This window comes from Desmodus rotundus, chromosome 11, assembly GCF_022682495.2.
Source record: "Desmodus rotundus isolate HL8 chromosome 11, HLdesRot8A.1, whole genome shotgun sequence".
NCBI lineage: Eukaryota > Metazoa > Chordata > Mammalia > Chiroptera > Phyllostomidae > Desmodus > Desmodus rotundus.
In genome coordinates this window covers 10,644,696-10,665,304 of record NC_071397.1, presented here as the reverse complement: position 1 = coordinate 10,665,304, position 20,609 = coordinate 10,644,696, and the positions used below count along the sequence as shown (strand labels likewise).

At 52.6% G+C, this 20,609-nt stretch overlaps 2 protein-coding genes across 8 annotated transcripts in view; one reads left to right on the top strand and one right to left on the bottom strand.

Annotated features, from left to right (window-relative positions):
* Positions 1-9,235, bottom strand: part of TMEM63B (transmembrane protein 63B) — a 23,503-nt gene extending 14,268 nt beyond the window's left edge. Inside the window, exons 1-5 of one of the 5 annotated variants that reach the window (XM_053913777.1) lie at positions 9,106-9,235; positions 2,805-2,987; positions 2,466-2,545; positions 2,188-2,226; positions 1,159-1,249 (exon numbers count right to left, since the gene is read on the bottom strand). In XM_053913777.1, coding sequence (XP_053769752.1) covers positions 1,159-1,249; positions 2,188-2,226; positions 2,466-2,545; positions 2,805-2,963 — 369 coding nt within the window. In that variant the 5' untranslated portion in view covers positions 2,964-2,987; positions 9,106-9,235. Of the gene's footprint in view, positions 1-1,158; positions 1,298-2,187; positions 2,227-2,465; positions 2,546-2,804; positions 2,988-5,347; positions 5,836-8,527; positions 8,650-9,105 lie in introns of those variants that run through there. The other 4 variants (XM_024557687.3, XM_045193071.3, XM_053913778.1 and 1 more) reach the window with 4 other exon arrangements.
* On the top strand, positions 8,753-20,609 carry MRPL14 (mitochondrial ribosomal protein L14). Of its 3 annotated transcripts, none has more exons than XM_024557689.3 (4): positions 8,753-8,870; positions 14,603-14,724; positions 17,980-18,071; positions 20,096-20,609. In XM_024557689.3, the coding sequence occupies exons 3-4, from the start codon at positions 18,001-18,003 to the stop codon at positions 20,460-20,462; spliced, it is 438 nt and encodes a 145-aa protein (XP_024413457.1). In that variant the 5' UTR covers positions 8,753-8,870; positions 14,603-14,724; positions 17,980-18,000; the 3' UTR covers positions 20,463-20,609. The 3 variants fall into 3 exon arrangements, with proteins under 3 accessions (XP_024413457.1, XP_045049009.1, XP_024413458.1); XM_045193074.2 differs by lacking the exon at positions 8,753-8,870 and adding an exon at positions 9,272-9,410; XM_024557690.3 differs by lacking the exon at positions 8,753-8,870 and adding an exon at positions 9,383-9,522.

Here is a 20,609-nt window from a genome sequence, read left to right as displayed (position 1 = left end):
CTCACGCCCAGAGCTACAGGCCCCCGCAAATACCCCACGGGGCAGCAGAACCGGGCCAGGTCCTGCAGTTGTGTGGGCCAAGGTACGGATGGCTGGGATTCAGGGTTCTAGGAAGAGCTAAAGGAAGAGTTGGCAACATGGCTGCCAAAAGCAGAGGCCTGCGCCATACTGCCTGAGATCCCGACACTTGTCTCCTACAGCACCTCAGCCAAGGGAGACCCCAGGTCACTGAGCCACAGGCTCCCACCCGCAAGCCCCCAGGCCTGTCTTCAGGCAGAGCCCCGCTCACAGCAGGGGATATTTGGGGGAGGGATGGGCAGGGAGACCCACCCCGTCCCTGACCTTCCTACCAGGAAAAGGCCCAGGCTTGACACAGGAAGGGGGAGAGAGGTACCCGGCCAAGACAAAGGACTGTGCTACCTATTGCCAATATCACCTGAGTCTGGGGACCATCTGGACACCTCTGGCTGGCAGGGGTAATACTTTTGTTTAGACACTTACCAGGACGCGTCCAATTCAGGAAGCCAACAGGCCCCCAGCTTGAGCTGGACTGACCAGAGCCATCCTAGGGCCTGAAGGTTAGAGTTCCGACCAGGACACTTAAACCCTGGCAGAATGACGGGGGCTGGGCGGGGAACGTCAGAGTGCAGGGTCTGATGTGAAAGGGGCCTGGGGCCTGCCGTGAGTCACCAAGCACAATCCTTATCTTCAGAGGCCACTGCCACTCAGCCCCAGTCCACAAGCAGGTCAGCTGGCCCTGCCCGCCCAGCCAGGGGCTGCCCGCCTGCAACCTCTGAGCAACGCACCGATTCTGTACGTTTTGCTAGGCAGCATGAAAAACTCACGATTACTTCTAAGACCGTGTCTAAGGAAAAATGGGTCCTTAGGATTAATCAGCAGAGGCGGGCACTGAACTCTACTGTGGAACGGGTTTGAAATCGTGGATCAGGCTTATGCTGCTCTGGAGGCTGACACCGGGGACAGAGCCAGGGGTTCTGGGTCTGGGTGGCTCTCCTGCGGCTCTGAGGGAAGCACGGCCCTGCTGAGCAGGCCGCACTCCACGGGTCCCCGACTCTGTTCTCTGGAAGCTAGAGGATGCTCAGCCCACATGCCCTGGAGGATGAGGGGGTGGCTAAGAAGTCTGGGAAGGGCACTCACATTGTCTCTTTGGTCAAAGTCCACGGAGCTGGAGACAGACGTGAGACGTTCGTACCGGTCGTGACTGTCCCCGTGCATAGCTGAGGCCACACTGGGGGTGAGGAGATGGGAGATGAGAGAGCCTGGTGAGTCTGAGCCCCTGGGGAGCAGAGGGTGAAGTGGGTGGGCTCCCTCTGCAGAGTTCCAGGGGTTAGACAAGGCACAGAAAGCGCAGTGGCGGAAGCAGGAGGAAATGCCCTCTCCCTGGGTCCCTCAAATTGGCCTCTTCCCTTCAGTGGCGTCTGGGGGAATAGACACAGGCAGTGGGGGAAGGGGGGAGGGTATCTTCATCATCGCCCCTTGGAGGCTGAAGTGAGAGTAAGTGAGAATGTGGCCTGGCCCTGCGGTTTCAGAGCTGACAAAGCCTCTGCACAGAGGACTGGGAGGTGAAGGAAAGGATGGACTAGGAAAGCCCCAGAAGGTGGAGTTAAGGGTGTTTGGGGATGTCTCCCTGGTGGGCCCTACTCGCCCTCTTCTGTGACCCCAGCAGCTGCCGAATCTCCAACATCAGTCCTACAGACAGAGACCATGATTTGACACAAAGGGCCGGACTCGGGGCTCCTTGAGCAGCGCCCCTCCCAGGCCTCCAGAAGAAGGGAGCAGGGAACCCTGGAATATGAAGAACTAGCTGTTAGGGAAGCCACTGGTGACCCCCGATCTTGTCTCTGTGACCAACAGGGTGAGCGTGCTATGAATTTCTGGGAGGATGGCTCCCGTACTCCAGCCAACTGTGGCCAGGACGGCTGCGTGCACGGGGAGGAGCTTCTCCCAGGCAGAGAGCCAGATGGAGAGGTGGGGGCAACAAGACAGAGACAAGTTAGGGAGCCCCCTGCTCTGCAAAGCACACCGCCTGCGTTAATCTGAAGATGAGCCTGCAGAGGAGAAAACTGCGAAGAGAAACCAGCAACTTGGCAGGAAGAGAAGAGAAGCATGAGAGACGGAAAGAGAAAGCTGGTTTAGTGGGGCTGAGGGGGCTGGTGCCCCACATACTATTCCTGTTCCACTCGGTCCCTTTCCTGCCGCCGAAGCCTGGGGACAGAGAACAGACAAAGTTAGCAGGGGGAGCGGGGGCAGGAGGGTGCTGGGGGACTGGCAAGGGACAAAGGCCCAACTGGGGACCTCATGCCCCCCATGCCTGCTCTGGGACTGGTCCCTCTTTACCCCCCGACAAAGGGTGATGACAGAGGGCTGGCTCTTTCTTACACCTGAGGAGTGTGGAACAAGTGTGTGTGCGTGTGTTGGGGTGGGGAAGAGTCTCTGAGCTTTACCTGTCCGCATCTGTCACCAAGGCCAGCCGCCCATAGTCCCAGGCCACCTTCCGGAGAATGGAGAACACGAACAGCAATACCTGAGGGGAGAGGAGGCCCCCCACCCACTGGATTAACCAGAAGAGCAGAGGCAGAGGGGCCAGAATCTTGTTTTAGAAGGGGGTGGCCCTGGCTTGGGTGCACAGTCAGAGGCTAGGCTTGGGCTGTGTGATGGGAATACCTCCTGTAGTTAAGCCTGGGGAGTCAGGGTCAGGTGGGAGAGGGGTTAGAGCCACAGGTGTGAGCAAACTATGGACCGAGGGTGGGTGCCGAGGGTGTGGGTGGCAGGTGGGCACTCACAAGGAAGCACATGAAGTCGAGAGCCAGTACAGTGGGGACGCCCCCGAAGGGCAGGCCCTGCAGGACGGTGCTGCGGATGCGGGCACTGTAGCAGTAGTCCTTGGGGTTGCTGTTGTTGAGGGCCGTGGTGCCCAGTGTGGCCAGCAGGAAGGGCAGCATGGCTGCTACTGCCGCATGGTCCTCCTGGGCAGAGGGCAGAGTGGTCGGCTGGGCTCGGCCCCAGGCCCTCTCATAGCTCCAGCAGGGTGGGTGTGGGGAGGGGGAAGTGAGGGCAGATCACTGGGCTGCCTGGGTGGGTGGAAGCTCTGGCCTCAAGAGATAAGGAAGGGCCTGGAGAAGGGAGGGTTAAGTCACATAGTTTTACCTTCACTGGCTCTCAGGCTGTGACCCCACCCTGGGCCAGGGGAGCCTGGTTTTTCTAAGCTGGAAGCTATCTGTGAGCCTACTATCTATCGTCCACCCCCTCGACACACACACACAGACACACACGTGCGTGCGTGCACACACGCACTCGCATACAAGCTCCAAACGAGTCTCTGTGTCTCCTTGTCTCAGGCAGGGGGCAGAGCTGAGCCTGAGGAAGGATGAGGAAGGGTCTTAGGCCTCAGGACCCAAGGATAAAGGGAGGGGGTCTCTAGGCCAAGGGAGGATGGGTCAGGAGCCAGCACCCCACCCTAATCTTCTCTGTCTATCCCTAATAGAAAAATGGCATGTTTTCATTTGCTTAGAGTGTTCAACTCCGTTAATCAGCTTCCCAATATAATTGTCCTCAAAATAAGATGTTTAGCTTCAGAGCTGCCCCCTCTGTCCCCAGAGTAGGGGTCTGAGAATAGGTTCAGAGTGGGAAGTCAGTTAAAAAGTGGGACTTCTGGATCTGCGTTACTTGTCTGGCTCCAGTCACTGCTGCTTACTGTCATTCCTTTCGCCCTGCCCAGGCAGCAGCTACAGCTTTCTCCCCTCTGACTTCCTCACCTGTCTCCAGTGATCTCTGCACAGAAGTCACCTGAGAGCTGTGAGGACTACAAGTCCCAGAGTGCACTGCTCCTGTCTCCGGAGCAAGGCAGGCTGGGAAAGCCGAGCTTCCAGCGAGCTTTTCAATTGGCAGACGAAGGAGGAGTGGGCGGGGGCCTCTTAGGTCGCCCAAACCCTCTGCCGCCAGGGTAGTGCCCTCCAGTCCCGGTTCCTGCCACTGCCAGGCTGTTCAGCTCTGGAAGGTCCGAGGGTCCAAGGGTATGGGGTGGGGAGGAGGAAGGAAGGGGCAGGCAGCCCAGACGCCTGAGTCCTGGAGGTGCCTGGGGACGGGGCGAAGCAGGGCTTTGGGGACGCTCCCACGGAGCCGAAGTGCGGCCGCAGCATCGCTGCCCCTCCCCCGTTTTAATGGAGGGCCCCTGGGGACCCCTTCTGCTGACAACACTGAAGCTCTGCCTTTGGAGGGGGGGGGTCTCCAGGGAAGAAAAGAAAGCAGACAAAGAGAGAGAACAACAAACCCAGAATCGGTGGCCACAACTCTGGGAGCAAGTGTCTCCCAGCCCCCTGGGGTGACTCACAGGGTTTTTCTCTGCCCACCAATCGCCGCCTCCCTCCAACATTTCAACTGCAGGGCCAGAGGCACCAAATCTTAGATGGGGGGGAGGGGGGGCTGGCGTTGTTTATCTGTTCCACTTGGTCCCAGGGAGTCTCTGAAAAGCCTGTTAGGAAGGCTAAGAAAGTAACTGCCCGGTGTTCTATGCCTCCCTCTTCCTTCCCAGCCCACGTTGCCTTAAAAAAATAAACGAACAACCCCCCCCCCCACTAACTTAGTAATTGTAGCAAGTGCCATTTATCAAGTACCACTGTTTCAAGAATATATACTCCCAAAGTCACACCACTAATAAAATGACGGACCCGGGATTCAAACCTAGTTTGACTTTCTAAAGCTAGAACACCTTTCAGGGCGCAGCAGTGCTTTTCTGGTGTGCCTAGAACGTGACTCCGCAGGCCCTGGAAGCTTTGTATGCGCTCATGAAGTGCCCTCTGGCCAGAGAGCACTGGAGTGCCGTGGGCACGCGTGTGTCTCGGTTTGTAAGTGTGTATTTTGGGGGGTTGGGAAGCTGAGTGACTGCACGGCAGTCTACAGAACTGAAGTGAGTGTTGATTTCTAAGTGGGGGTGTGTATGTGGGTTTGTCTGGGAGCCTGGGCATGCAAACACAAGGTGCTCAGAACTCTGGGGGACCAAGGGAAGGTAAAAGTAGGTATAGGTATCTTGGGTTAGTGGCAGTTGAGGGGCATGTACATTAGCTCCCCCCTTAACTCCCAACTCCGGTGCACTCCAGAAATCAGTATAGCCCATTCTCACTCCTTGCCCATTTCTCTCCCCAACTCCAAGGCTCCGCCAGGCCAGAATGTAAGGGGTACGAACCCCTGCAGCACCAGCCCCCTTTCCATCCTCTCCTCCTGGAAGGAAGGCATGGAACACTCTCGGAGTTTCTACAGTAAGGGAACCTGGTGGTGTGGGCGGGGAGAGTCCAGGCAGATGCTCAGTAACTGAAATCACCATGTTCACCTGAGGACTCCTTTTCAGTCACAAAACGCTCTCCCCTCCAAAATGGCACGGTCTTCCCACCTACACCTGAGGAAAGCAGGGCAGGCGCGATCAGATCATTACTCCCATTTTCAGGGACCCAGGGAAGAGAAGCCACTTGCAGGAGGTCACAGGGCAGGTAAAGGGTGGAGCCAGGGATGGTGGCTCTGCAGGCTGACAGGGTTGCTCCAAGCTCTTAATTGTGGGGGTGGGGCTGCTGGGCTGAGTATCACCAAGGGTGGCTGTTCCTTCACTGAGAGCAGCTGAGAGGGAAAAGAATGAAGCAGAATTTGGGGTAGGGTGTAGGTAGGAGGTGGGGAGGGCATTTCCTCCACTCCTCAGGGTTGCTCGAGCCAGCTGTATCCCAGAATTTCTCTAGCTTGACACAGGCTTTTAGCTGGAAGTTTGTAGAGAGAGTGATGGAAGATTTTATTTCTAGCTAATTGAAGGTTGTTATTTTACCATTAAGAAGCATGTGCATTGTAGGGGTGGGGGAGTTTTAAGTTACAAGTTTTTTCTTACAGTTACTTGGGAAGATTTAATTTAGGCTTGGGCTCATAGGAAGGCAGTATGTCTAATCGGAAGAAGACGGAGATGGAGGCTAGCTCTGTTACTATGTAACCTGGGCCTCAGTCTTCTAATCTGTAACAGAATTATATCCTTGCTCTGCCCCTATTAACTTCAGAGGGGTGGGCAAAAATGTATCCACAAATGAGGATAAAACTAGTAGGAAAAGAATGCACTAATCAAACACTTCTTCAACTCTTATTCTGTGCCAGGCACTGTTCTAAGCACTTTACAAATATTAACTCATTTCCTCCACATCACAACTGTAAGAGGGCAGTGAGGTACAGGCGGGGTGCATAACCTGCTCACACAGCCAGTCTCTGGTAGATCCCGATATGGACCCAGGCAACCTGATTGGAGACTATGCTCTTAACCACTGCACTTTGCTGCCTGGACCAACCTCAGAGCCACTTCCACCAGAGAGCCGAGGACTGCTCCAGCACTCTGGAGAAATGCCACGCCCTATTTTCTACCTGTTTGCCTTCCGTCTTGCTTGTAGCTCCCAGACTCTCCACTCAGGCCTTAGGTTTGTGATTTTAGGTTCTGAGGCAGGTGTAGGGAGCAAGGCACAGAGCCTGGTGGTTAGGAGCACAGGCTCCAGGATAAGACAGATCTGGCTTGACCTGCGCAAACTACTTCACCATCCTGGCCCTTGGTTCCTTCTCTGCAAATTGGGATAATAATTCAGACGTGCAGTGGTTTTGAGGATGAAAAAAGATGACTTATATAAGGCTTTTAATACAGTTTCAGGTACATAATGGATTCTAAAAAATTAACTACTGTTATTAATACGGTGTGGAATTAAAAGGGGTTGGGTTAGTGGAGGAAAACTGTTAAAAATCAAAATAAAACATGGAATTTAATATGATAGAGCCCTTCAGCCATGATGGGCTTCTTGTTGTGACCTAAGGGCTGATATCGCATTTGGGGCTCTGCCACTGAGAGGCAGGGTATGTTCCTAAACTTTTCAATTATATCCACTCCATCCATAGCAGGCGGGGAGGTGGGAGCATGGGAGGGCGATGCTACGTTAGAACAGGTCAGAAGTTAGGAGGACTGAACGCGTTATTGATCAACTACCAGGCAGGGTGCCAGGTTCTACCTGTGCCATCTCCTTTGATCCCCATGATAAATCTTGAAAGGAAGTGATAGTAAACACACATTTTAATGGAAACTAAGGTTCAGACAGGCTAGGTAACTTGTCAAGGTCACACAGCTAAAGAGTGGCAGAGCTGGAATTTGAACCCAGGTCTTCACGGCTGTTGTAATTGGAGGAAACTTGTAGGATGTCCAAAAGGGGGTTCTCAGCTACCCACCACCTGCCTTCTGCCTTGCTACCTCCCCCCCCCACCTTGACTGAGTTGGGTGAGCCAACAGCAGGCCTCAGCACGTGCCACTTGGGCATGCCAGGGCTTGGACCCTCCGGTGCTCTAGAGGACACTCATGCGGCCAGCACACCGCCACTGGGAGCCGGGCAGATACTCCCATTCCCCTACTCACAAGGAGGCAGGACTGCGGGGTCCCGCCTCAGGAGCGGTTGGGCACAGCCTCATTTTTCCTAGGCTGCTGCAGACCCAGGGTGAGGATAGAGAATGGTATTAGGCAAAAACCCTAGCCGCCTCCACCCCCACCCTTCTCTCCGGGGGGAGCGTAGTACCCAGCGGCCAGATCTCCACCTAGGGGACCCAGGAAGGTGGCAGCGCAGAGCCCCAAGGGCAGCTGGCCCCTCTGACCTCTCCTCTTCACTTCCCAAGCGTCCTTCTCTTCTGGGACACACGGCGCCAAAGCTTTGGGACTATCCTCTCTAGGTGGTCCAGAAGGCCAGGAGGGACAAAACGCTTCCCCTCCCCCGAACTGGGCCTTTGCCCCACTCCCGGTTCCGCGCGGAATCCTTTCCCCACCGCACCCTCCAACGCAGGCCCGGGCGCCTCATGAATGAACTGCACTGTGTGGGGCGCAAGGAGAGGACACGACACGCTCCTGGGACTAGCCGCCTCCCCGGCCCGCCGATCAGTCCCCAGACCGGCTGGGGACAGCGGCCAGCCTCGTGCCAGCCAGCACCCGCGAAATCTGCCCTTGCCCGAGCTCGAAACCCTGCCCCGGGGTCGGCTTCGGGGGTACTCGGCCCCAGGAGCAGGAGAAAATAAAAAGACACCGAGGCCAGCGGACTCGGCGACCCTGGAATCCAAAACTCGGGGGCGGGGGCGGCAGGTTCCCCACAGCGGCGGCAGGTTGAAGGGGCGCAGCTGGAACCCCGGAGGGCCGTGGAGGGGAGGCGCACCTGGACCGGGCAGGTGGCAGAAGAGTGGCTCTAGGGTGGCGGGGGTCTCACCCCTCGGGATCTCCGGAGGGGTGGGGACAGAAGGCGTTGCACCTCTGGACCCCTAGCAGGGGTCGGAAGACTCACATTTGGCTCAAGATGGTGTGGGGTTGGGGACAGCGCGCGACACCAGTAGGTCCCGCGGGCCCGGGCACCTCTGGGTCCCGCAGGAGGTAGAAGGGAGGGGACGCGCAGCTGAGTCTGGGGTTTTGTTTTGGGTGGCACTGGGATCCTCAAAGAAGAGAGCGGGGGCTGGGGAAGGGTCGCATACTCACCCCCAGGCGCAGACTCAGCTCCAGCACGGAGCCCCGGCTTGGGGCGGGGCGGGGCGGGGGGAGGGGGAGGGGGAGTCGCTGGGCGGCTCGAGCTCCAGGCTCCTGCGGCGGCCGCGGCAGTGGCGGGGGAGGGGGAGCAGGAGGAGGGAGGGGGAGGAGGGGCGGGGCCTGCGCGGCCCCGCCCCCCACGCCAGCACACGCACAGCGCGCGCGCACTCTCCGGTCACCGCCCTCCCAGCTGGGGCTGGCGCGCAGGCGCAGGGAGAGAGGCCGCGCGGGGTGCGGGGGGAGGCGGCGCTAGGCCAGTGGAGCCGTGGCGGGATATTCCAGAGCGGCGAGAGCGGTATGGAGTGGGGGCGGGGGCGTCCCGCTCCCGTTTTGTGCTGCTCGTCTTTTCTTGCGGGCAGCGGGGGAGGCGCCCTCCCCGAGGGGGCGGGTGGGGGCCCTTCGGAGCGCAGCGCTGCGGGAGGGGTCCTGACCGAGGGGGGCGGCCTCTGACCCGGACGCTCCCCGCTCCCGCCCGCGAGAGCTGCGGGGCCCCCTGTCGTCTGCGCCCCGCGCCCCCGGCGGGTGCTCACCTGCCTTCCCTGGGGCTTGGGGCCGGCCCGGGCGGGCGCGGGCTGCGGGCGGGCCTTCGCGAGGTGCCTGGGCCCGCCACTCCGGCGCGGCTTCTCGGGCGAGTCGTCTCCTCCCCTGCTCTCCGGCCCCCGGCCGGGGTCTGGAGGTGACTTCGCGGCTCGTGAGGCACTTCTGCGGTGTGGGGAGCCCGTCCGCCGCTGCGCCGGCCGCGGGGCCGAGTGCTTCCCGGCTGCAGGGGGTTCCCTGGTGTCTAATTTCGCCCGCGGCTGCGTCTGCCGGGGATCAGGACTGGACGGTGGGCGCGGTAGAGACCGGCGGGTGTGCGCGCGCGTGCAGGCGCAGACCCAGGTGTGGGAGTGTGTCGCCCACACGACGGGCGCGGGGTGCCAGCGTAGTCACTCACTTTTGGCTTCCCGGTAGGTTCTCTCTCCTTCGAGCTTGAAGTGGCTGCTTTGGGACAAGAAGTGAAGTATTGCTCTTCACAGCGGGCAGTACATGAACTTTGCCACCCTAAGAGAGTGAATGCACTGAACTTATAAAGAGGTTGACAAAAGGGCCTGCGACAGTCATTTTGAGTTACTGAGCAGAGCTGGGAGGTTGGCTGAGGCTTAAACCTGGGCTGCTGGCCGGGGAAGGTACTGCCCCCCTAGGTGTGTCTGGTGTGTGGGCCGCTGGCTCTTTAAAGGGTTCCTTCGTAGCTTGTGGAATGAAGCTCTAAGTTTTGATTTATTGCAGTTCGAACGGAACTCTCTTTCAAACTGAGTCCCATTGGGTCGTGGGGGAATCAGTTCAGGGGATCACAGCCATCATTGAAAGAAAGAGAGAGTGGGGGGGGAGAGAAGGAAGAAAGGAAAGGAAAAGAAGAGAAAGAAAGAAAGAGAAAGAGAGAGAAAGAAAGAGAACAGAAGGTATCAGAGCGCGTTGTCCTTGGTAAGGGTAGGTGTTATCTCTTGACACTTGCTTCAGGTCTACACACACACACGTGAGTGTATTGAGAGATGTTAGAAGGTGTTGCTTTGTGTGTGTCCCAGAAAAGTTTGAAACATTTTGGTCTTCTGTATCCTCCTGTCCGCCCTCTTGCCTTCCTCAACCTGAGGATGCCGTTAGCGCGCCAGGAACAGACAGTAAAGGACAGAGTGGGACTCTTTCTTCGGGCAGGAGACTGTCCGGGGGGAGAGTTCACTCTTCACTAGTTGGAAATAAGTGCGGTTGGCGTGGGAAGTAGGCCGCCCACCGAGGGAGAACAGACAGGAAGATGGCCTGAAGCTGTCTTTGGTAGACTGCTTGGTGGGAGCTGCCTTTGTAGGTTTGGATTCTTGGAGTTGTTTTGTTTTGGGTAGGAGCAGACGGTTCAGATGAAAAAGCATGGACTCTAGTTTGGTTTTTTTGGATGGAATTGTTCATTTTATCCTCAGAGCTTCTTAGATGTATATTTCCAATGAAACTTTTTACATACTGAGTTGATTTTGTGGTTGTAAAGCTGCTGTGATTCATTGCCAAATAGCACTTGTGATGTATTTCTGGAAAGTGGAACTGGAGGCCATAGTTACCTGGTGTTTGGACCTCTGAGGATCACTGAAGGCGTTTATATATTACTGTTATTTTAAAAATGCAGTTATGAATCTGAACATGTGCTGGATTCCTGATCTTTTCTCCCAGTGCCCAGTTAGGGTCACCACATGTTGACAGGCAGAGAAAAGAAACATTTCAGAAAGTCTGAAATGAAAATAGAATTAAGTGCGTTGTGGAATTCATGAAAGAACAGTGGCCAAAATGTTTTATTGCTGCCCTTGAATATGAAGGGTAAAAATCTTTTCTGGAATCCATTTTTCAGCAGCTACTCTCATGGACAGTGAACATGATTGTTAGGCTCTCCTCAGCAACCAGAATCTTAAATGATGCACGAATTCGTAAAGCCTGTCTTGCCCCACCCCTGTCTGGGGGTTATGACACCTGGCCCCACATTAGATGGATTTCCCTATTGTTTAGTTTTTATGGCTCTATGAGAGCTTACAGGGTCTCAAAAACCAGAGTATGATTTAGCCTTCCTTCCAAAGGCTGATGGTTTGTTCTGGATTCTAGCTCTCCCTGGTGTGGTTTTACATGTGGGTTAACAATAACAACTGGCATGTAAGACAGAACTGTGATTCAGATCCCAGAAATGTTACTCTGGGTCAGGCAATATGGTCCCTTATTAAGAAAGGTATGAGGTTAATTATCACTAGTGGAACAACTCAGAGTAGGAAAGTCTCCCTGTTAGAAACGTGTAAAAAAAAAAAATCACCTGCACCCCTAGAAAAGAGAGGGAAGCGCTTTTCCATGTCTACTTTAAAATGAAAACCGCTTTTAAGACTGAGTGATCTTAAAGTATATAGTGCTGCCCTGAAAAGCAGGGAGTGAGGCTATTCTCCCTGCCGGAGATTTGGGGAGCAGACTGCTTATCCTGCAGAGCTGGTCCCTACTGGTTAATTCAGAAGGGGAGTCCCCACTTATGTGAGTGAGGCCAAACCACATTCACTTCCACGCCCCTTTGCTCTTTCCAATTACCCTTGCTTGGCAGGAAGTCATTGAGGCCTGGAGAAGTTCATTTCAAGGTCACACACTTAGCAGTAGAGGGAAGGATGGAGTGGAGGAGATATGGTTTCTATCAGCAGCATTTCCTGTTTGAGTCCAGGGACTCCTCTAGGCTTTTCCTTTCCTCCACTACCCGTCTGCCTACCTGACAGCACCATAAACCTGGCTGCTTGCCACTGGCCCACTGGAGGTGGTAATAGGAAGGAAATATGCACATGACTGAGTAGAACGGAACTTTGCTTGGTGCGCTTTCTCTGAGTTTGACCATACCAATTATTACAAACTTATTTCTAGACTATAGATGTCTGCGCATCTGCGAAGTGGGGGTAGAGAGGGAGGAAAGCCAGGATAGATACAATCTACCCATTGAAAAACCAGTTTGAATAATTGAGAATTGCCAGGTATAGTTAAGAAAAATAGCTTTCAATACTTTTGTGACAAGGTGGGGAGAGGTGAATAGATAAACAAATATAGGACAAGAGCTCTAGACACATTTTTCTTTTGTGAATCAAATGGAGAAATGGGGTCCTCAGGGGCAGGCCTGGCAGAAACAGCTCATCATGCTATTGAAGGGCACTTTGCTTATTATTGATAGTGACACTGTGAAGACCCACTTTGCCATGTGAGTCAAGTTAGCTTCAGCTTTTGCCCTAGGCCGTGCAGAGTGAGTGTGGGTATTTATTGAAAAGACGGTTTTTTAATTCCTGAGTTTTTAAAGATTATGTGACAGCCTTGATAGAGAAGACAAAGGCCTTGCCCTGTGTGTGGGGGGTGTTTTTCTGTGTACTTTATTAGTGGTTAAAGCAGCATCTTAGCCGTGCAGGTATTGTGCAGGTTGTAATAGAGACAGTCTTCTAACCTTGGACAAGTCAACAAGTTGCTTAGTATTTCAGACTTCATTTCTAGTCTGCAAAATTGTGCTTACACTGTGGAGCCCCCAGAACCGTTCAAAATCCTTAGCTGATTCAATCTCCTGCAGACTCTTGCTCTTTATTATTTGTCTTTTTGTTTCCGTTGGGTGCTGGGGGATGAAACTGTCCAAGAAAGTGACCTGTGTGAAAGTACTTTGAGAACTGTAACATGTTACATTTGTGTGAGGTTGAAAAAGATTCCCGAAAGGATCATTGGACAACAAGACACTAATGAGTTTTTAAGCAACAGATAAGAGCACATGTTGGTCCAGAATGATGATTGGGGTGAAAACTGCAGGGGATGTCAGGGTCCTGGGGTTTCCTTTTCTTGATTCTTTGGAACTTCCGAGCATCTATCTGCCTTTTCCGCTTTAACTAAAAGTGACATTTACATCCTCAGGCTTGTGAGGTTTGCCCTTTTTGTGACTGCTTGTTGCATTTGATTTCTCTAGTGTTTCTTTTCCATACTGTTACGTAGTAGCAGAATCTCCTTTAAGTACTCCTTTGTGATTGTGGGCCTTTTTTATTTGTTTAGTTTCTTCTACAGACCCCATTCTGTTTGAAAGGACTTTGAAATTTATGTAACATGCCTTACCTGAAGATGGAATTGTTCATATGGAAACAATGTATAATTATATATAGGTCTGTGATACTAAATACATTTCCATAAACCTCAGCTCAAGTGATGTTACTTCCCCGTTTTCCACAAAGCATTTGTGTTTTCTTCAGCTCAGTCTCTGTGTGTTGAAATTAGTTAAAAATGAGCTCTCGGTGTGTAGGAGGCTCCCCCAAGTCACTGGGAACCTGGGAGTTGAGCACAAGAAAGATCACTAGGCCCCCAGTGTGGAGCCTTCTGGAGCTGTAGGATGAATTGCAGTTGCAGATTAATTTCATGCATTTAACAGATACTCACTGAGCTGCGTTTGTGTGCCAGGGACTGTTCTGGGTCCTTCAGCACCATACAGGGCAGGCAGGCAGGCAGGCACAGCCTCTGCCCTCACTGAGCATCATTCCAATGGGACCTGTAAGGTGATGCCAAGTGAAAAACTCACCTATATGTACCTGAAATGTACAGTCTTCCCTGGCCTCCACAATTGAAGGGAAATGTTAAAGTTAAACCAGGGTAGAAAATGAGCGTGGCTCTTGGATTATATAGTAAGTTGTTTATCTCCCTTCTCTTTCCTTTCTTTCCCCCTTCCCCCTCCTCCCTTCCCCTTCCTCCCTTTTCCCTTCCCTTCTCTCTTCCTTCCTCCCTTCCCTTTCTCCCTCCCTTTCTCTCTTCCTCTCCCCTCTTTTTACCCAGCTCCCTCTCCTCCCCTTCCCCCTCTGGGGAGGTTGTGATTCCTGGTCTAAACCTGGAGGGCAATGCTCAGTGCTGACCAGAAAGTGCCATCAAAAGCCATTCCTGGCACTGGAGTCTTCTGAACACCGGGCCCTCTCTGAGTGAGAGTGTTGTAGAGGAGGAAATATCACTGGGGTTACTTTTTATAGAAACATGAAATTCAGTTTTGAAACAAAGTATCATATACAGACTACATCTGAAGTGAATCAGGGCCTGTGTCTGCGGATGGATTTATGTTAGGAAATAACACCAGGGCTAAATTTGCTTTGAAGTAAATTGCTGCCTCCATTATTCCTCCCTGATTCAAACCAGTTATTTAGTGGTGGGATGAGGTGTTTTTCCACAGTGGGCAGTGCAGACACCAGGCCTGGGGGATGATTCGGGGACCTATAAACATGCGTGGGCTGCTCCTCCCACAACAGCACCACAGTACCTGATAAACAGATAGGAGCTCTGCAGTGTGTCTGGAATCATGAGTGGGGATTTTTTGTTGGTGGTGTTGGCTACTTAATTTATTTTATTCAACAAGTGTTTATTGCACTACTATTCCATGGGGACCTGCTGCAGTCTTTAGCTGGGGTGGGAGTGGTGGGGACAGACTTACTCTTATAATGAATAAGGGCTCTACGGCGCAGTAAGTGAATCTATTTGGTTCTTTTGTGCTTTCAGGTTCGAGGGAAGGCCTACTGTTGTCTGTTTGACATCTTACATCCTTTGGGTCTGAAGCTCACCATTAGGCCCACCAAGAGCTCATGAAAAGTCTTTGAAATCAGGCCCTTCCTTGTGAAAACGTAAGTGCTCCCTGGGGATGGGAATGTGTTACTCTTGGGTTTGAGGACAGTACATGCAGTCCCCACCCTTTGAGTCTGTGCTTCCTGAATTCCTGCAATGAGTTCGCTTGCCAGATGATCGAGATTCCTGTTTTCTTTCTTTCTTTCTTTCTTTCTTTCTTTCTTTCTTTCTTTCTTTCTTTCTTTCTTTCTTTCTTTCTTTCTTTCTAGTTTGAGATAGTGAGTAGCAAGAACTAGAATGTTAAGGGATATCAGCTTTATTCAAAAAAAGTATCTAAATTTATTCAGTGTTTGCGTTTGGATCATGGAAGTTGGAGCTGTGAGGGAGAGTTCTTTTGGCACGGGATGCCCGGATGTCCTCAGTGCTGGGGGTGGAGGGGTAGCATCTGATGCTGCACTTTTTACGCAAGGCTTCATGGGGGAGCTGCACTCGCAGCCAGGTCAGACCTAGCTGTGCAGAGATGGGCACAGGCCCGGGGGCTGGTGAGCATGGCCTGGGGAGGGGCCTGGGCCTGGGTGTGTGCTCAGACTGCCCCTCAGAGTTTAGGGCGGCACTTAGGGAGGTGCCTCCAATGGCAAGGTTGGGAAAGTTCTGGGAAGCCCCCAGGCACTTCTGCAGTTCTTGGACAAACAGAAGTGTAATTGAAGAAGCAGAGTGGTGTGGAGAGGCGGGGTAGGGGTGTCTCCTCAGGAGAGGAGGTGTGGGTGGTGCTGAGCTAATCTTAAGGGCTCTATAGAGCCCAGGAGCCCCCTGTCTCTGGGGGGCGGAGCAAGGGCCTGCCGGTATCAGATGGGAACGTTTGGCTGAGGTAACTGCAGCCTGGACCAGAAGGACTGCTTTTCACAGCTGTGTTTTTTGTTTCTTTTGTTTTGTTTTTAAATCTGATATCTAGTTATTGATCAGAGGATGGAGCTCTTCTTGCCACCGACACTACAGATTGTCTTCAAAATCTAAATTGGGTTAAGGTGAATCATTTTCACCTGGTGTTTGTCTACATCTCAGTTGATTCTGTAGGCATTGAGCTGGGTGTGAGTAAAGTGTGCCTGCGATGTCACTATTCTTGATGGAACAAGGATGATTTAACAGTTAGAAAAATATTGATACTTAAGTTACCATGTTAACTCTGTTAAGAGCACAGGTTCAAGAAGCTATTACTGGGGTTCATGTTGCAGCTTTGTCACTCCTGGCTGTGTGACCCTGGACACGTGGTCTAACATCTCTGAGCCTCATTTCTTCATGTACAAACTGGGCCTAATGATAGTGCCCATCGCGCAGGGTTTTGTGAGTCTTAAATGAGACGATAATGTAAAGCATTTAGCCTAGTGTCTGATACGTTATAACTACTCAATAACTTTGCATAGAGGAGACAGAAAAAAGATCAGATTACCCTTAGAGCTGTTCTTACCCAGAGCTCTCTTGTGTGAAGTGAGTTTTGTATGGCACAGTGAGGCTGTAGGGTGTGGGAAAAAGAACCTTGGACAGAGGATGGGTCTGCTTCTGGTTCTGGTTCTGCTTTTGGCTATTTGTGGGGCTTTACATAAGTCATTTCATGTCTCCGTATCTCAGTTTTCTAATCTGTGAAGTGAGGTGTGACTAGTGTCGATGTGACAGTGACAGTGATGATGATGGTGATGATGATGCTGATGAAGACAGCTAACAGGTATTGAGGTCCAGGCACTGTGCCCTGTGCTTTGCATGGCTTAATGTCCTCGTCATGCTGTGAGGGAGTCTTGCAGGACGTGTCACACAGCTCCTTCGCTAGGGGTGCCCAGCTCTAAGGTAAGGCTTGTCTCATGCAGCAGTCCTCAGCCCTGTGTGTCAGATGTTAGTAGTTCTGTGTTTGCTGACCTCCTTTGCAGTTAATTTTCTCATCGTAATTACATTTTGGCCAGTGCTTGCTGTGTGGTCATAAAGAAAACACTGGAAAGTAAGCTTCTGATTTGAGGCTAAATTAGAGTTAAAAGGCATTTCTGAAGTGTACTTCTAGATGTTCCCGTGGAAGTAAACAGTGAGTTCCCCCCCCACTCTTATGAAATAAAATCTTATCTGAGGTGCTTTGAACTTCGACAAGGCACAGCTATATGTAAATACTGCAGTGGTAGCGGCCTTTCTCAGCGGAGCTCTTGAACGAGGCCCTCTGCAGCCAGATGTTTGGAGAGGGGAACGGGCGTGTTTTGCAGCAGGAGATAGTAGCTGTTTGAAGGTCTCTCAAACAGGCCCCTAGCTGACACCCAGGTGTTGCAGGGAACCAGGGGTTTCTGTGTTTGTTGGTTCCAGGGGGCCACCGGTTTGAGGTTCTGCAAGCTAGAGCCATCAGTGTTGGGTCGGTGTTTGCTGTTATGTCTCCGGCCCGCCCTCCCGAACCCCCTTTTTGGCTGCAGTACGGGGTGGTAGTTTGGGAGACTGACCCAAATAGAAACCTTGACCAGGGACTTGGCAGGCCACCCTTTGGCTCTACTCTGCTGGCCTTGAGCTGTCCAGGTGCTCTGGTTTTTCCATTTGGGAGAAAGGTGATGTGGTGACATATAACCTGGGCAGGTGCTCAGATAATAGCACCTGGGCAGGTGCTTTCTTTCAGGGAGTGAAAGTGCTGGTCTCAGGGGGCCCTGAGGGTCAGCAGGGGCAATGGTGTGCAGACTTTCTCTGCGAAGGACTTGGAAGGTGGTCCCTGGCTGTGGGCTGTACCAGAGGATCAGTGCTCCCCTCCCCGCCTGTGGAGGGGAGGTGATGATGGCAGCGTTCTGTGAGCTGCTGTCTTCCTTGTCTGTTGTGGGTCATTCCGGTTCTCTGACCCCACTTAGAACGTGAGTCAGCAGCCCTGGCCGGTGTGGCTCAGTTGATTGCAGGTTCAATTCCTGGTCAGGGCCCCTGCCTGGGTTGCGGGTTTGGTCCCCAGTCGGGGAGCGTGTGAGAGGCTACCAGTTAATGTTTCTGTCTCACATTGATGTTTCTCTCCCTCTTTTTCTCCCTCCCTTACCCTCTCTCTAAAATCAATAAGCATGTCCTCAGATGAGGATTTGAAAAAAAAAGAATATGAATCAGCAAAATTGTAGCTGGAGTTCCAGCTAATCATCTCCATATCTTTTAACCACTGAGATGTATATTTGGTGACTAATGATCTTGGGCTGGAAGTGCTGTCTCCCACACAAGTCCCCAACAGTGTTTTATTTAAAAAACAGCAACAACAACAAAAACTGTCTCCGACTAAGGACACTGACTCAGAAATAAATCCTTTCCCCTTTCTTTTTCTGCAGGATTTTCCCTCTTGGTATCCAATGGCGCTCTTTTCTGGGCTCTGGGGTCCTTTCACCCATGAAAGCAGAGTATTCAGCCAACGCTGTTTCAGGTAACTTTTCCCATTTAGTTCTTAAGGCTACATCTTTTGTGTAAGTCTCCAGTTGGGGCTGGGTGTTACGGTGACTAGAACAGAAGTGGAAGCTCCGGGAGGTGGGCTTGGGGTCAGGGAAGCTAGAAGAATCAGACTGAGCTGGGGCTTGGTCAAGTCAGGTGAGGGGCATAGATAAGGAGGTGCCGATGCTGTTAGTAGGGGGATAGGTAACGGCATGTGGTAAAAGATGAAACTTTTCAGTCCTTGCCAGACTTAGAGTGAATCTGGTATCTGTCGACCTTACCATTCCTCCAGTGCATTAGAACCTTCTCTTTTAGAAATGGGGTCATTTTGTAAAAGTTAACATGCTTATTATCAAAAACTCAAGCATAGTAGACATGTGGCAGCCTCCCCTCCTGTTAGACGCTGAGCCAGGGGGAGAACACAGGGTGCGTTCCGGTCCCGTTGGCGAACGTGCCTTTTGGCCCCATTCACGCGCTTATTTCGCAAGTGTGCGCTGAGTGCTGTGCCAGGGTTGCTCACAGAGAGATGAATAAGAGTTGCTTCCTGCCCTGAAAGAATTCTCACAGTTGGCCATGGGGCAAACTGGGAAACCAATAACTCTGAGAAAATGTGACAAGTGTAAGAAGAGAGGTTTGTGTGTTGCTGCGGAAGGCCCGAGCTGCTAATGGAGCAGGAGAGGAGAGTGGAGGTGGCCTTCCCACAAGGGAAGGGGGGCAGGCCTGTCCAGGCCTCCGGGGAGGACTGAGAGGCAAGGTGCGCTGGGAGAGCTCCAGGGCTTCGCGGCCGCTGGGGCGCGGAGTGGGTGTGTAGTGGGAGCAGATGGACCTCAGAAGGCAGGTGACTTGGGGCCAGGTTGTTGGCAGTGTAGACAACGGGAACCATTGAAAGCTGCTGAGCAGGGGAGTGGCCTCAGTTTTATATTCTACAAAGAGCTTTTGGTTGGCAGAGTGAAGAGTACTTGTAACCAATTAGGACACTAATGTAATAATCTTGGTGTAAGAGAGTGAGTTGCCGAATTCAGGAAGTGTTGGTGGGGTGGAGGGAGAGGACAGAGGTGCTTAGGAGGTGGTATCAGCAGGACTTGGCAGCAGTGGATGTTGATGGAGAGAGACGGGTGCATGGCTTGGGTGCTGGAGTTTCTGGAGAAGCCATGGTCTCGATAGGAGATGTAGCCGTGGGAGGAAGACTGCAAGGGGAGGCAACAGGTCAGTGTGGGATCTCCTGAGTTTGCAGTATCTGTAGGACACGTGAGTGTGGAGTGGAACTACAGGACTAGAATACAGGAGGTGGATGCAAGGGACAAATGGGGCTGGAGATGGAATTTACTAGTTGGAAGCAATAGGAGTGGATAAAACTGCCCAGAGCAGTCATGTGGAATGAAAGAAGAGGGCCTGGGGTCACCCTGGAGAACATCAGTGCTTAAGGTGCTACAGGCAGAAACTAGAAATCTTACCATCATCGGATTGCTTAATAATAGCTTATCTGCCTTTAATAGGTGCCCATTAAAAAAAAAAAAACTTTCTAGTGGGGGAAAAAATGCATTAAAACAAAAGGTTGTTACCTTGACTTACTCACAGTTTCTGCTGTGTTGTGTCAAGGGACTCCCTTAGCAAACCTGCTCACTCATACCTTCTGGTTCCCAGCAACACACAGATGAGAAAATTTGGGAATCAGTGTATCTGGGGGAGCAGGTTTTGCAGGTTAGGCAGTGGGTGAGGCCTGGCCCATAAGGTATTTCCTTAATCCTCAGAGTCCTTTTGGAAGTCAGAGCCTTTAAGTTAAGGCTGCCCTGAAGTGTGTTGCAACAGAAAATTGGGTCCTCTTTAATACCCATCCAGGTCCAGACATTGTCCGTGGAAACTTTCTCACGCACAGAGAAGGCCCGACAAGCACCTGACTCTGTCAGAGCCCTGGGCTGCTCTCCCTTCAGCGCCGTGCGCTCTCCCGAGCCCTGCCCTCCAGAGGTTTGCACCCCGGCAGGGGAGGTGCAGCCCTCAGACTTTCTTCTTTCCCATCAGCACCTCCAGGACCCTCTGCGCGATTCAGAAGATGACGCGTGTGCGTGTGGTGGACAACAGTGCCCTGGGGAACACCCCATACCATCGCCCTCCTCGGTGCATCCATGTCTATAATAAGAGCGGGGTGGGCAAGGTGGGTGACCAGATCCTGCTGGCCATCAAGGGACAGAAGAAGAAGGCGCTCATCGTGGGGCATCGCATGCCTGGTCCTCGGATGACCCCCAGGTTCGACTCCAACAACGTGGTCCTCATTGAGGACAATGGGAACCCTGTGGGGACCCGAATTAAGACACCCATCCCCACCAGCCTACGCCGGAGGGAAGGCGAGTTTTCCAAGGTGTTGGCCATTGCTCAGAACTTTGTGTGAGCGGAGCCCAGGCCGCTGGCAGCAGTGGGGTTAACAAATGCAGTGGTTCCAAAAACCATGCTGTTGCTGATGGGGAGCTTGGGGCCCCGTGGCGGGAGAACAGTGTCCTGTGAGAAATAAAATTTTCATGTATGTTTTCTTCCCTGA